This window comes from Branchiostoma belcheri, unplaced genomic scaffold (genome assembly GCF_001625305.1).
Source record: "Branchiostoma belcheri isolate BF01 breed outbred unplaced genomic scaffold, Haploidv18h27 scaffold67, whole genome shotgun sequence".
NCBI lineage: Eukaryota > Metazoa > Chordata > Leptocardii > Amphioxiformes > Branchiostomatidae > Branchiostoma > Branchiostoma belcheri.
In genome coordinates this window covers 1816623-1832374 of record NW_017804320.1, presented here as the reverse complement: position 1 = coordinate 1832374, position 15752 = coordinate 1816623, and the positions used below count along the sequence as shown (strand labels likewise).

The 15752-nt window shown below is 41.0% G+C and overlaps 1 protein-coding gene across 1 annotated transcript in view; it reads right to left on the bottom strand.

Annotated features, from left to right (window-relative positions):
* The window catches only part of LOC109483899 (crossover junction endonuclease EME1-like), a 27080-nt gene that overhangs the window by 8610 nt on the left and 2718 nt on the right, over window positions 1-15752 (bottom strand). Inside the window, exons 4-10 of the mRNA XM_019787038.1 lie at window positions 13261-13377; window positions 12898-12945; window positions 12256-12426; window positions 11223-11318; window positions 10508-10623; window positions 8279-8426; window positions 7447-7562 (exon numbers count right to left, since the gene is read on the bottom strand). Of these exons, the coding sequence (XP_019642597.1) occupies window positions 7447-7562; window positions 8279-8426; window positions 10508-10623; window positions 11223-11318; window positions 12256-12426; window positions 12898-12945; window positions 13261-13377 (812 nt within the window). The remainder of the gene's footprint in view (window positions 1-7446; window positions 7563-8278; window positions 8427-10507; window positions 10624-11222; window positions 11319-12255; window positions 12427-12897; window positions 12946-13260; window positions 13378-15752) is intronic.

The window sequence follows — 15752 nt, the reverse complement described above, 5'->3', positions numbered from 1 at the left end:
GGGGGGGGGGTCCTGGAAACGGTTAACGGTAAATTCAGCAGGGCCAATAACGCTTAACGGTAAATTCAGGACGGCCGGCAACGCTTAACGGTAAATTGACAGGCTTTTTTTTCGAGCTGCACAGGATTTGGTATCTCGCTTTGTGAGAAAAGGTGATCACCGACAAAATTACGTATACCTTACATGTAATGAAGCATGCATTAAAGGTATGTGTTCCATGCGTTTCCCACCTGCCCTGGTCCCCGAGTGCGTCCACAAATACCGGGGTGTCCGAGTTGACTTCGGCCAGCTTGCATTTTTTCAGTCTGCCCAGTTTTACCGATGGATTTTGAGAATGCTCCCCCGGGAAATTTAGGATTTTTAAGCCTTCAAAAACGCAATTTCCCACATTTTGAGAGGCAAATCATGGTGTTGAGAGTGTTTGTCGGTCCTTCTGATGTTTTCATATTTTACTGAAGATTTTTGTTAATTTGCCTGTCAAGGTTGACGGATTCGTTGAAAAAATCTGTAACTCTCCGCAAACTTCTGGAAATTGAAGGGTAAACTGGTTCTGGCTAGAGCTGAAGGGCCGAGCGCAGGAGCGCGAGTCAAGCGCCAAAGGCGCGAGCAATGTAGGGGGGTCTGGGGGCATTCTCCCCCGGGAAATTTTGTATTTTTAAACCTTCAATGACGCATTTTCCTGCACTTTGAAAGGCAAAATTAGGCATAACGAAGAATTATTCATTAACGCTTAACGCTGAATTCAGGATGACAAATAACGTTTTACGTCAGTGTTCTCGCCAGGCCTTTTGAGCATAGCGGGCCGCTATGCTGTGAATTTGTTCCGCTACGCTGTAATTTTGCCGCTATGCTGTGTTTCCGACCAGCGTAGCGGGATTTTCAATTGATGTTTACCCTTTTGATCTCGGCTACTGTCGTAATAATCCTTGCTTTAAACTTGATAAAAATAATGTCTTTGCTCTCTGGCACAATGAGCATCTCATAGAACGCAGTTTCAAGTAACAAAGAAGTGATTCACAACCTGCTGTGAGTTAATTAATCAAACCCCACAAATTGGCGGCGATAGACGGGCGTGACATAGGGCGTGACATTCAGGCCGAGGAGCGGCTCAGGAGCGGCCGGCTCGCTAAGTTTTGCCGGTACGTACGAAGCTCAGTGCTCGGAAACAAACATTATCACTTACATCAGTACCTAGTCTTTGAGATTTCTTATCAATTACACCTAAAAACTAGCAGAAATACCCAAATTTTGTGAGGTAAACAAGTACCGAAACGAGAACTTGAAGTACCTGCCCTCCCCTCATGCTTGCCGGGAACATGACGGGCGTAAATAAAGCTCTAATCCCAGAAACCTGGGTGCCATTATGTACGCCACTCAACAGCATACATCCTTTATTGTTGTCCAAACATGTCCATTTTTTTGGCTGGATCGTCTTGCATGGAGAAATTTACCGAAAAATCAAACAGACAGCGCTAACAGGACAATGCTCGGCCATGGGCGGCATGCTTTGGATAAGTTCATTTCAAGGGAGCACGATGTCTCAACTGTAATGTTGTCTACCTTTCAACTTTTAAATTCAAAATCTAACCATTAAAATGTAATTATGCCATGCTGTTCCTGCAAAATATCGTATTTCTTATAATTTGACAAGGGCTTGAACTGTTTCCAAGAAACTTTCCCCCTGCTTACAGAATAGACTCTTCCAAGATGGCTCGCACGCAACACATGTTAGAAATTGACACAGCTGGACGGAAGCCGCTTTTTACTGTGTTTTCCCTCAAAATGTTCTTGATTTCGTCGGTAATATAGCTCATTATCAAGTAATTCTACCATTTTACCAATATAATTTACCAATAACATGGGGAATCACAGCGTATTTACCAAAGAACCTCTTGCTGACTGCCGATGTTGTGTTGACAGATGAAAGAAACCCTTTGAACTATGCCGAGGCTTGGGCCAATTTTGACTGTGTCGCAAAGTTAAAATATCAGAACAAATTCTAAAACATGATACAAGTGTACTCCTGTAGTTTCCTTTTTGAAACATTGAAACATGCATAACAGATTTATAATCATGTCAAAATGATTCCTAAATATTTAGTTGTACAATATAAAAAAAAAGGATTTTCACAAAGACCTATACCAAGCATAAGTAACTCCATTTATTATGACCCTTCATGAATTTGGAAATAAATTTTGGCTTTAAAAAAGCTGTAACAAAGGTGAAAACTTTTTCAAAATTTGTCCCTCAAAATGCAGGAAATGGTGTTTCAGAGGGTTATATATTTCAAAATTTTCCGGGGGAGGATGCCCCCGGACCCCCCTACATTACTCGCGCCTGCGGCGCTCGCCCTCGCGCCTTCGGCGCTCGATGTGCAGCTTGGCCCACAACCTGGCCCCCTATGCTGTGAAAAAATCCTGGTGAGAACACTGTACGTTGAATTAAAACGACCCATAACGCTTCACGAGGAATATACTGATAACGCTTAACGTTGAATTAGAGCGGGCCGGCAACGATTAACGGTAAATTAAAATAGCCCATAGCGGTTAACGAAAAAGGGCATGCAGACCCTCTATTAACGAAGACAGCCCCACCATCTTACCGTGCCTGTTACTTATTAAGCGCGACTGGAACAGACCAGTCGCGGCCAGCACCGCGAGTGTTACTGCCGCCGGTCAGATACCAGGGATATCTGCTTAGAGAACCTCTGCTACCAGACAACTGCCTAAACCTACGGCCTATTCCACAGGATTGTAAAAGTAGGGATGTTTCGAAAATAACCATTTACTCCAATATCAAAACAGCTATGGTAAAAATAAAAAGACGTGCATCATCCCGGACATAATGCCACACCACATGCGAAATTACACAGAAATGCGACGTACGGAAGAATGCGTTTTGGCTGCGAACATCTTCCAAAAACTTGGCATCTCTTAAGCATAGGCAAAAACATCTGGAACCACTTATCAAAACCACCCAGTATCTGCATGAAGTTCCACCCCCCCACTGCTATTCCAAACAACGCGTTTTTCTGGACCATTCCAATTCGCCTCGTAATTGTAGGGGTGCGTCTGCAATATTACATTGACCGCGAAAGCAGCAACGGCAAAAATACACATTCGTGCATCAACGCGGGCATGCCCGCAGACGGCGTATAAAATTGCGTGCCGATTACACAAAGAGAACCCAGTGTTTTGACTGCGAACACGAAAAACCAGCCGTTCACAACACTCCGTCCGGAGGTCCTGACCTCCTTCACGGAGTAATAAAACAAAATATTGATATGAAAGTGAATGAAATACCTCTAACACTACTGTTACACCGTTACAGTTTGAGACCTTCAACCGTTCTGTTAGAGATGGAAAAACAACATCCACTTCCAACAACTTACAAGATGTCACCATGCCATCAACCCTTGATAGCACTAGCTATCACCGTACACCGATGCAAATCCAATATTCTATGACGATGCCAACGGCACCTTCAAAGACGCCCTCCCACCGAACGACGATGTCGATGTCATTTGACACGACCAGACCTGAATCTGAAGTGAGCACACAGGGTGCCTTTGCACCGACATCAATCATTTACAAAGGTACGGTAATTTTAGCGTCTGGACAAATCTTTAAGCAATAGTTCTTTATTCACTACCTGCAGTGGTCGAAATACTTTTTTTTCAGTGCTCTGCAATATTGCAGAAGAGTCAAAATTTTGTTCTGCAATTTGGAAATACTTTCTGCAAATACACAAGCCTCCATACTACAATCTTGCAGGTTTATAAACATGAACTACTGATTGATATGCAAATTAGTGAAGACAAATTTTTTGAAGTCCAAAAAGAAACAAAAGATAAGTCAAGACAAGGTTGATGCAAATTAGTGAAGAAGCTCCTGTTGTTTCAGAACAGGAGCTTACTAGTAAGTGTTGTCTGTCCTTGGGGCCAAGAGTGCCAAATCCCAAGTGCCAATTTTTCCTGCTGCAAAATTGCAGGTTGTATGAATTTTTCTTCTGCAATCTTGAAAATCTATCTGCAGATTGCAGACTGCAGACAGGTATTTCGAACACTGACCTGTCATCTTCATCAGGGCTAGTATAACTGGTTTACTGTGCATCGGAGCTAAGTGTTACATGTACATCGGCTCATGTAAAACAAATGAGTGTCAATGAAAGAACTTTGCAGTTACTCAAGCAACTGGACATGATTTTGAAACCGTTTCCAAAATTACATACAGTTGCTTGAGTAACTTTACTATTCGATCATTTACCAAATTCAGATCTACTACCTAAAGAGGTAGGTTGAAGTCCCTTGTACATGAGCCCTGTCACAACATTGGCGCTTCAGCTGCAGGGTTTACATAGTTTATGATTCACTCTGTATTATGTCTGTATTGCAGTTAAAGTTCTGTTAACGTTAAAGTTATAGTTTTTAACATATCATTTCTAATTAGCGTTATTTATCAATCACTTTTGTTATTCATGTCACTATTTGTTTTGTTACTATTATCATTTTGATCATATTGATCAAATTTATTAATTACCTATTGTTATTTATTATTACCATTTGATTTGTTAGCATTATTTCAGTTGTTAATTAATTTTGTCGGGGAAGATCCCAGACAAGCCACTATGGCTTCATATCTTTCCCCAGCATTTTATTTTATTGTCAGTAATATTTTCATTTTATTGTTATTAAATATATGCGAACCAATAAACAAACAAACAAACAAACTCTAGTAACTGATTACAGAGCGCCACACCGAGATGTGTAACTCAGAGAAGATCACCCTTGGCGGGAAGGGATCAAGCCCCGGGAGATTTAGGAGACCAACCGGAGTGGCCGTATCCAGTGACAATGAGATATATGTGGCTGATACAGGTAATAAACGAGTCCAGGTCTTCAGTATGAATGGGGTTTTTCTCCGCCAATTTAAGACACCGGTGCCCGATACAAGTGGACAGTCCATGTCCCCTAAAGCTGTTGCCATTGACAGAGAGGGTGATTTGTGGGTCGCTGGTATCACACGTTCCTCTAAACTGTGTTGTACACACGTGGTTAAGTACAGTCGGGAAGGGTTGCCGGAATCCACATTCACGTTACCGCGTGGGACCTTTGTTGGAGCCCGAACCGGCATCGCTGCGGACAAGCTCAATGACAGAATCATTGTGACCGCGAATCTGGGCGACATCTATGTCCTTCTGTCAAACGGCTCGCTGATGCATGTATATGAAAGTCCCGCATTAGAACCTAACCGGGAGTGGACGATGAGTCGACATTATGTAGCATCAGGGAATGAAGGGAACATCATTGTCTCGCTGGAAATGAGGAATTTTGTACACGTGTACACCAGGGACGGTCATCTGATTTTCGGGTTCAGGATCCCATTCCCCAGTGGTGTCTGTACGGATAGTTTGGGGAACGTCATCGTTGCGAGCTTTACCGAGAACAGGGTGGACATGTTCACAAGCCATGGAGAGTTCGTCCGCACCGTCGTCCATACTAAGGTACCGGCCGGCATTGCTTTAGGACGGGGTGGGCAGTTAGTGGTGACCAGCCTAGATAAACACATCATCACCATCTTCCCGCGACAGACGGTATCACCATCAAAGTCAAAGTCAAAGTCATGCATAGTGGTGCATACCTAAACCCACATTTAGGTTCAGGTCCGGATTCAAGTCCAGAGGTTTAGGTTCAGTTCCGGACTTGTAAGTCCGGACCGAAACCCACGGCATATACAAAATTGCATGTTGGCAACCTTGCAATGTTGTCTGGGTGAAACTTTAACATAACATGGAGGCCGGTATTTGACGATGCCCGATGGTAATGTTTTCTTCATTTTGCAGCAAAGATTTTGCAATCTACGGAAGGTTTTTGGTGGTTTGGAAAAAAAGGGGTACAAAATGTATGTGAAATGGTATTTTATGGTAATAAGTCCAGACTCGGTTCTTGACTTTTACTAGTTTTTTTTGGACTTGAACCTAAACATTCTTACAAGTCTGGATCCAAGTCCAGTGAACCGGTATGCACCACTAGTCATGCACACGTCGAAGTTGATTTTCCAAACTAAAAGAAAAGTTCCATAAAAAGCTATCAATGTTTGAGAGAGAATTTCACTAATTTCTTTACAAAGATTCTAAGACCACTCTGATCTCTCCGTGAAGTTTTTTTTTCTTTGTATGTATGAAAATACCTGAACTACCCATGAACTAGGCCCGTTACATCCCCAAACTATACTGAACCTGCTACATGTATATCAAAGGAAAGGTCTCCCATGCTTCTTGTGCAGAGCGTAGGGTGGTGCCCATATCCATTTCTGTAGCCCTTGGGCGACACACAGTTGTGCAATGCACTACAGCAGGGGGCTAGTCCGCTGGTAGTGCTGTGTGTTTGACCTTCCCACACTCTTTCTCATATGTGCTGAGTGCTAAGCAGAGAAAGAAGTGTGTACCATTTTTAAAGTCTTTGGTATGACCCGGCCGGGGTTTGAACTCACGACCTCCGGGTTACAAAGCGAGCACTCTACCAATTGAGCTATTGCACATGTATATTAGACCTGCAGTATATGCGTAGTCAAGACCGATTGTAATCTTATTGTAGTGAAGTTGTAATTCAAGATCACGATAAATACGGCGTATTCAAGACTAATCGGACGGGCTTGCCATTTTGTGGTAGGGGAAGTCTTGAAATTCTGAAAAAAAATGTTTATATGTACTACTAATAGGGATTTTCTACAGCTCCACCACAGAGTGTTGCATTCGACACGTATTGTGTTACCAAAATATTTGGGTGCACCAGCAGTGTTCGAAATACCTGTCTGCAGTCTGCAATCTGCAGATAGTTTTTCAAGATTGCAGAAGAAAAATTTATACAATCTGCAATTTTGCAGCAGGAAAAATTGGCACTTGGGATTGGTGCTCCTGGCCCCAAGGTCAGACAACACTGTTCTGAAACAACAGGAGCTTCTTCACTAATTTGCATCATCCTTGTCTTCACTTGTCTATCTTTTGTTTCCTTTTGGACTTTGGTTTCACTAATTTGCATATCAGTCAATAGTTCATGCTTATAGAAGGATCTAATAATAAAGTCTGAAAGTATGAAATTAAAAAGAGTGATACATTAAACTTTAAAGAATTCCAGTAATGCTACAGATTTACAAAGCTATATATGATGTAAAGAAAGGCATTAATGGTTTGAGAAGGTTGTAGTATGGTGGTTTGTGTATTTGCAGGAAGTATTTCCAACTTGCAGAACAAAATTTTGACTCTTCTGCAATATTGCAGAGCACTGAAAAAAAGTATTTCGACCACTGACCAGTGTACCCACAGAAAAATATTGGATGCACAGCTCCAATGTTGGGTGCACTAAGGTGTACATGCACCCAGTACATGTATTTCCAGCCCTGCCAAGACTGAATAGTGAATGATTGAGATAATGACTGTGCTGCTTACTTGAAAGGTGTTTCTGCCACAGCCTTGGTGTACATCCTGACCATGTCTGCCACTTGTTCTGGTTCCTCCAACAACTTCACCACCACATCTTCCCATAGCTGGAGATGGACCAGGGCCTGGGGACACAACAGTACATTGTACATGTCATGGCTACTTTAGTACTTAGTTAATACACAAGGACATGAGACTATGATGAGAGGCTACACTGAATGGTGGCTATACCAGCCATATGGATACAGACAAACAGGTACAGAATGTACTGTGTCTGCACGAAACCACAATGCATGGTGCATAGCACTTTGGCAGAACGTCTCATTTAAGGTCATGTTTGCGTATGCAGGGCTCAAAATACTGGGTGCATGTGCACCTTAGTGCACCCAAAAATAATAAAATCTTTGTTGTAGTACTTATTTAAGATTTTGAAGTTAGCTCTCATTTTAGATTCAAGCTCAGAAGATGAGCAGTAAGACCTGCAATTAGGTTTTGTTTTATGGTGCACCCAAAACATTTTTTGTGCACCTAATTTTTAGGTTGGGTGCACCAGTGCACCTATTCCCAAAAATGAATTTTGAGCCCTGGTATGTAAAGATGACATCCTGTCTATAGTTCTCAAACGTTGTGCCGGAAAAGATATTGTATGCAATAAGCAAAGTTTTGATGCAACATTGACCAAACATCCAACCAAAACTGAAAAAAATGTGAGTTTCACACAGGTGCAATATGTTCTGCCAACATACACCAATGAGCATATTTCTTGAAAATACATGTTCACCTACATGTTCAAGTAGAAGTCAATTCAACAGATTTCCTACAAATGCTAATTTTTCGGTACCTCCTCAACATCTATCCTTGTAACGATGATGCTATTTTCTGTCTCCCTTTCCTTCTTCTTCCTCTTTCCCTTTTTGCTGTCATCAGTCATCACACCGTTGTTTCTCACTATATCCCTGAACTGCCTCTGTCGTTGGGTGCTGTGGTCCCTAAAACACACCAGAAAAAAAATTCATCATTGGTTATTATATATTAATAAGCATTTTTTATGTTTAGCAAATTGCTTTTGCTCTGTTTCTTCTTCTTCTCCAAACAAATAAGGTCAATGACCTGAACCAGACGTCTGTCACCATGGTAACTAGTGTTGGGTTATATCATGTTGCAATTTTATAGCAGGAGGGATTTAGACTCCTGTCTGACCATATATATATGAATGTGTTTGAGTAAGAATAAACAGAGCAGACCATATGTGAAGGTAAACATTATGCATTTGCTTTGCAAATATTACCTTTCAAGTTCAAATGATGGATTCATACTGTCTTATTTATACTATCCAAAAATGCTATACTTTCCTAAAACCTATAAGGCCACATCAATTTAATTTCTTGGTTGGATTCGCCCGCTTCATTTTTTTTCTGATTTGCAAAAAAAATTATTTCAGAATCAACTGCAAAATGCTCATATTTTGCCCTGAACAGTTGAAAACAGTCCTTTTCTTCCTAGTTGTTAATGTTACAGTTATTCCACCTTTCAATGCAGTGGTATCATTAAAAGTTCAAAATTCATTGTTTAAATTTTGAACCAGCCTGGTGTGTTGACTTCATGGCTCCTATCGTACCATTTGGGGCCATAATAGGATGCCTAGGCCTGTTTTTATTACTCCGTGAAGGAGGTCAGGACCTCCGGACAGAGTGTTGTGATCGGCTGATTTTTCATGTTTGCAGTCAAAACACTGGGTTCTCTTTGTGTAATCGGCACGCAATTTTATACGCCGTCTGCGGGCATGCCCGTGTTGATGCACGAATGATTGTGTATTTTTGCCGTTGCTGCTTTCGCGGTCACTGTAATATTGCAGACGCACCCCTACAATTACGAGGCGAATTGGAATGGTCCAGAAAAACGCGTTGTTTGGAAAAGCAGTGGGGGGGGTGGAACTTCATGCAGATACGGGGTGGTTTTGATAAGTGGTTCCAGATGTTTTTGCCCATGCTTAAGAGATGCCAAGTTTTTTGGAAGATGTTCGCAGCCAAAACGCATTCTTCTGTACGTCGCATTTCTGTGTAATTTCGCATGTGGTGTGGCATTATGTCCGGGATGATGCACGTCTTTTTATTTTTACCGTAGCTGTTTTGATATTGAAGTAAATGCATATTTTAGAAACATCCCTACTTTTACAATCCTGTGGAATAGGCCGTAGGTTTAGGCAGTTGTCTGGTAGCAGAGGTACTCTAAGCAGATATCCTGGTTATCTGGCCGGTGGTAGTAACACTCGCGGTGCTTACCGCAACTGTTGCTGGAATTTGGCCTGTTCCAGGCGCGCTTAATTAGGTACAGGCACGGTAAGACGGTGGGGCTGTCTTTGTTACTAGACACGACCATGATAGTCCGATCTTTATGTTAATGCAATGATTGTGTGTGTGTAATTAAAATGAACTTCGAACTTGAAGCACAGTATCTTTACACGCCCTGGGAGCAGTAATGGATTTAGCTCTTTGTATGTTTTATGCTTGTGACGCGCCCTCATTGTATTAACCGTTGCCTAATTATAATGTCTGCACAGTAGGTCTGGCGTTGACGCTTGGGATTTTGTTGAAATATATAAAACTTCACGGAGGATTGTCACCTATAGCTATGGCTTCTTGTTTTTATTTTTTTTCGCCCGCCCGCTCCATTCTTTTTCTAGAAAAATCCGTTAACCAAGAAATCAAATTGGTGTGGCCTAAGCAGCATTTTTTATGATTAACATATTGTTTTTGCTGTTTCCTCTTCTTCTTCTCCAAACCAATAAGGTCAATGACCTGAACCAGACGTCTGTCACTGTGGTAACTAGTGTTGGGTTACATAATGTTGCAATTTTATAGTAGGAGGGATTTAGACTCCTGTCTGACCATATATATGAATGTGTAAGAATAAATGTGTAAATGAAGTAAGAATAAACAGAGCAGACCATATGTGAAGGTAAACATTATGAAAATGCTATACTTTCCTAACATTTTATATTACTAGTACTTATAAGTTATAATAGTTCTGCTGAATAATAACTGCATCAAATTCAAAGTTCAACATTTACCTGAAGTATTTTTCCAGCCCTTGTACAACCAGAGTGACTTTCTTCCCTTGATAGATGTCCTTTACTCCATGGACGAAAGATTGTAAGGTCTCCACACAGCTGTCTCCTTGCTGTTGCTACAATGGAATGCACCAACAAGTTAAATCATCAAACAGTGTCAGTGTACAAAATACTTTTTTGAACCAGGTTGCCCTACGGCAAAAATTAGGTTGCCCATCAGAATTTTAGGTTTTCCCACCTATAAGTTATAGGCTGCCCCACCTATAAGATACATGTACTACTTTCCTCAAATTAAGTAATGTTACATACATAAGCCTTTGACAATATTTCTAACAGCCTTAGTTAACTGATACTAGTAATAGCCATTAATACCTAAAATTAAAAAGCATCTGCCGGATACAGTGGTGCAAGCCAAGTGGGCAGGATTTTTTTGGGGGGGAGGGGCATCCTTAAAATTCAGGTAGCACACTGGGCTACCTAGGTTCAAAAATAGGTTGCCCCAAGTAAAATTTGGTTGCCCGGGGCAACTGTTACTGGGCAACCAGGTATTTTGCACGCTGAGTGTCATATATGTTCACTGTGATAAAATTAACCACTAATGCCCCTCCCTATACAAACACACAAAAAAGGGTTATACATTTAAGCTGTTTCTTTTAGATCTCATTTTTGCCTTTCTTTCAGCTCATCTATTCTTCAGTCTATTTCTTGTCCTTACCTGTTTGTAGTTGTGAACCAGAAGTACAAAGTCAGCAACAGGAACATAGACCAGTGTCTCTTCTTCCTCTATGTCTTTGGTACTGACAGAGCCAAGCTGCAAAATACAAGCAGATTCCAAAAATCAAGACATTGATGCTTAGAAGACATGGAAAAGCACATTGTGTTAAATTTGTATAATACAATTGTGGCCTGAATGAATCTGAGACATACACAGTCAAACCTACCAAGGTGACCTCTTCAAGCTGGTCTATGGAGACCGCTTTTTCTCGGTCCCCAAAATTTTTCCCATTGACACAAGCATTAAGCAACCTGTCCAAGGTGACCACCTGGCCAACGCGACCGCCCTGAGTTGGGTCCGCTCAAGGCCTGATACCTGCCCATGGTGACCACATCATTTTCACTCATGTTGATTATTGATGATAACTAATGAGAAATCATGGAGAAACCAGCCAGTTTGCCTGGACTGCTGGATGATGTTTGATGTTTTTGTTCGACATAAATTTTTCCATGTGCCACCCTCCCCACATGCATTCACCACAGAACTGAAGATCCTTACAGCATATGACATTAAAACATCTCGACTTGGAAACAATTTATGTCTCAGTCATGTTGTGAGGCGACCCTCTTCAAGGAGACCACCTGTCCAAGGTGGCCACTTTTCTTTGGTCTCCTGGGTGGCCGGATTGGACAGGTTTGACTGTAGATAAAAAGAGTCATCGTGATGATAATATAAATCATAATAATGAATAAAGTGGGGTCGTGTGGCGCAATGGTAGTGTGCGCGACTCGGAATCAAGAGGTCCTGGGTTCGAGTCCTGACATGCCACCGATCTTGTGCCCTTGGGAAAGGCACTTTACACGACTTTCCCCACTAGACTCAAGTGAAAATGAGTATTGTCTGTCCAGTATCCGTTTCTATGTGCGGGCACAACACCAGCAACAGCTGCCTCTGTTCCGCATGTATTGCACTGTTGCAAATTTTCAAATCAAATTAAATGACCTTTATAATGTATCCTTGCATATGTACTAACCTGTATATCTTCACCAAAGTTATGAAGAGTTACAGTTCTCCTCCAGGTGACACTATAAGGGACTAGCTGGTCCATGATCTGGTACTTAGATTCTGAGCTGTGCAGCTGAGTTAGGATGTTTCCTCCACTGGGAGACTCTGCAAGGTGTCTGTCCAGAACCACTGTGATGTACTGAGAACAGGAAGAGAAGAGCACAACATTTCATACATTTTTCTATGCACTACTAGTGCTGTGTACCTAAAGCCAGTTTAGGTTCAGGTTCAGATTTCCGTTATATCATTTCCCAATGGAAAATGCGGCAAAATTTTGTAGCGAGCACTGCACTACCAGGGTTTAGATTAGAAGCAAGACATGTTGTTTGCGGGGCACGTCTCACGGGGCAAAACTTGACGATGCCCAATGGCAATTGTTTCAGGTGGTTCAAGAACAATAAGGGGAATGTGATATGATTATTTTTTACTTCAACCTAAACATTTTTACAAGTCCGGAACCAGCAAACCAGTACACAGCACTATGCATTACACACTAATACATGTATCAAGCCATGCCATGATTTAAGATTTCATCCCAAAATTTCAGACTACGTGACTTGTGAAGACAGAGAATTTCTGGTGCTGTTGGATGATTCTGGGGATACCGTACCTTTAAACACTCTCCTGGCTTCATGTTTTTGAAGGTTTCTCTTTCTGCCTGTATGTGGAACACAATGAAAACATGTGTACATTAGTACCATATGCAGGGTTCTAGCTAGTGCGAAGTACCGTAAGGGCCCCCTACGATAAATCCCCCCCCCCCATGCTAATTTTCAATACAGCATTATGGAAATTTTCAATGCTATTTGAAACCGTTACACCAACACTATTATCCTTTTGAGAGATGCAATAAATTGCCACATTTTGTGCTGCTTTCCTATTAACTCTACATATAACAAGTAAATACATGTTTATTATAGGATGATGATGCCCCCAATGAGGTAGAAGTTAATCTTGATTCATACAAACATACCCTTTTCTTTGCTGCTTCCAGCTCCTTCATTTTCTTCTTTGCTTCCCTCTCTTGCTGAAGTTGTTCCCTCTCTTCCTTCTTCCGCTGTCTTTCTAGCTCCTTCTCTTGCCTTTTCAACTAGAATAGTAATAAGAAGATATGAATAAATTCTGATAGAGTAATCAAGATCCTGATGAAATGAAAAACTTATACATTCTTATCAAAAGTTTCCAAACATAGTTTGTTTCCTAAATAAGTACAATTGTAATTTTTTGCAGTATAGGCCACACCAATTTAATTTGTTGTTTCTCGGATTCGTCCTGTCCATTTTTTTCAGATTTGCAAAAAAAAAAAAAGATTTCAGGTTCTAAATCAACTGCAAAATGCTCAATGAAAGACATATTTTGGCCCCAACGGTTGAATAAAGTCGTCATTTTCTTCCTAGTTGTTAAAGTTTTTCAATGTAACAATGCAACTTTGTTTCATTAAAAGTTCAAAATCTATTGCTTTTATTATAAACCAGCCTGGTATGTTCACTTCATGGCTCATATCGTAACATTTCCGGCTACCATGGGGTGCCTTGGCCTGTTTTTTTTTTATTTCGCCCTGTCGCTTAATGTTTTTTCTGAAACAAATCGGAGAAGCAACAAATTGAATTGGTGTGGCTTTATAATATCATATCATTCTATACTAGAAAGGCCAATATTTGCTTTGGAGCAAATACAGTGATGGGTTCACCACATTTTACGACATGGCAGGGAAAGAATGAGAAACACAAGGGAAAACAATGATTTACATTGATATAACTAAAATATGAAGTAAAATACAACTAAAACAACAGTTGGATAGCTATTCCCTACTTTATTGGTTAGGATTTTTAATTGCATAATGCAAACTGTTGATTTTCAAAATAAAAAAAAAACGTTCATGCCCCGCATTCCAATGCTGGAGCAGGAAAGCTTGAAATACCTACCAAAACACTTGAATACAGACATACTGTTAGTATGGAAATGCTCTGTGCAGGTGTTAATCAAGTTAAATCCCAACAGCCAATCAGCAAGAAATGCTCTGTGCAGGTGGAAATGCTCTGTGCAGGTGTTAATCAAGTTAAATCCCAACAGCCAATCAGCAAGAAGAATAGAGGAAAGCTGCATTCCTATTGGTTGATGCCCTGCATTCCATTGTGATGACTCATGCCCAAACGTGGTAAACACGGCACACTAACACAGTAATACATTTGCTATAACACAGCCAAAAAACTCAAATAAAACCATTCTAAAAGCCCGTATCACAAAAATTTAAAAAACGCCTAGGGGTATTTGCCCACTGTACCTCCATACCAAATTTCAGGATCTTAGGCCCTAAAATGAAGAAGCTGAATCCATTTTAAAAATGGCAGGAGAAGAAGGAGGAGAAGAAGAAACACCAGAACTAGAAAGGCCAATATTTGCTTTGGAGCAAATACAGCGATGGGTTCACCACATTTTACGACATGGCAGGGAAAGAATGAGAAACACAAGGGAAAACAATGATTTACATTGATATAACTAAAATATGAAGTAAAATACAACTAAAACAACAGTTGGATAGCTATTCCCTACTTTATTGGTTAGGATTTTTAATTGCATAATGCAAACTGTTGATTTTCAAAATAAAAAAAAACGTCCATGCCCCGCATTCCAATGCTGGAGCAGGAAAGCTTGAAATACCTACCAAAACACTTGAATACAGACATACTGTCAGTATGGAAATGCTCTGTGCAGGTGTTAATCAAGTTAAATCCCAACAGCCAATCAGCAAGAAATGCTCTGTGCAGGTGGAAATGCTCTGTGCAGGTGTTGATCAAGTTAAATCCCAACAGCCAATCAGCAAGAAGAATAGAGGAAAGCTGCATGCCTATTGGTTGATGCCCTGCATTCCATTGTGATGATTCATGCCCAAACGTGGTAAACAAGGCACACTAACACAGTAATACATTTGCTATAATACAGCCAAAAAACTCAAATAAAACCATTCTAAAAGCCTGTATCACAATAATTTTAAAAACGCCTAGGGGTATTTGCCCACTGTACCTCCATACCAAATTTCAGGACCTTAGGCCCTAAAATGAAGAAGCTGAATCCATTTAAAAAATGGCAGGAGAAGAAGGAGGAGAAGGAGAAGGAGAAGAAACATCAGAAAAAGCAATATGGGTTCACCACCACTTCGTGGTGTGGTGAACCCATAAATACTAGTATGCTGTAGTATAAAATTTACATGTTACATAATGCTGCACAAATAGTGGGTGCACTGGTAAATAATTAGGTTTATGTCGTACCTGGGCCGCGATTACATTCGACACGGGTGTTCCGGCCCGTGTGATAACTAGCGGTACGGCCCGGGGGTTCTTCACGCGTACGGCCCGGGTCTTCCAAATGTTCCATAGAACGATTCGAACGCGTTTCGGCCTAACCGCGTACACCGATTTCGAAATTCGAATACAGAATCCGGACATTGGAATTGATGTTGTTGCT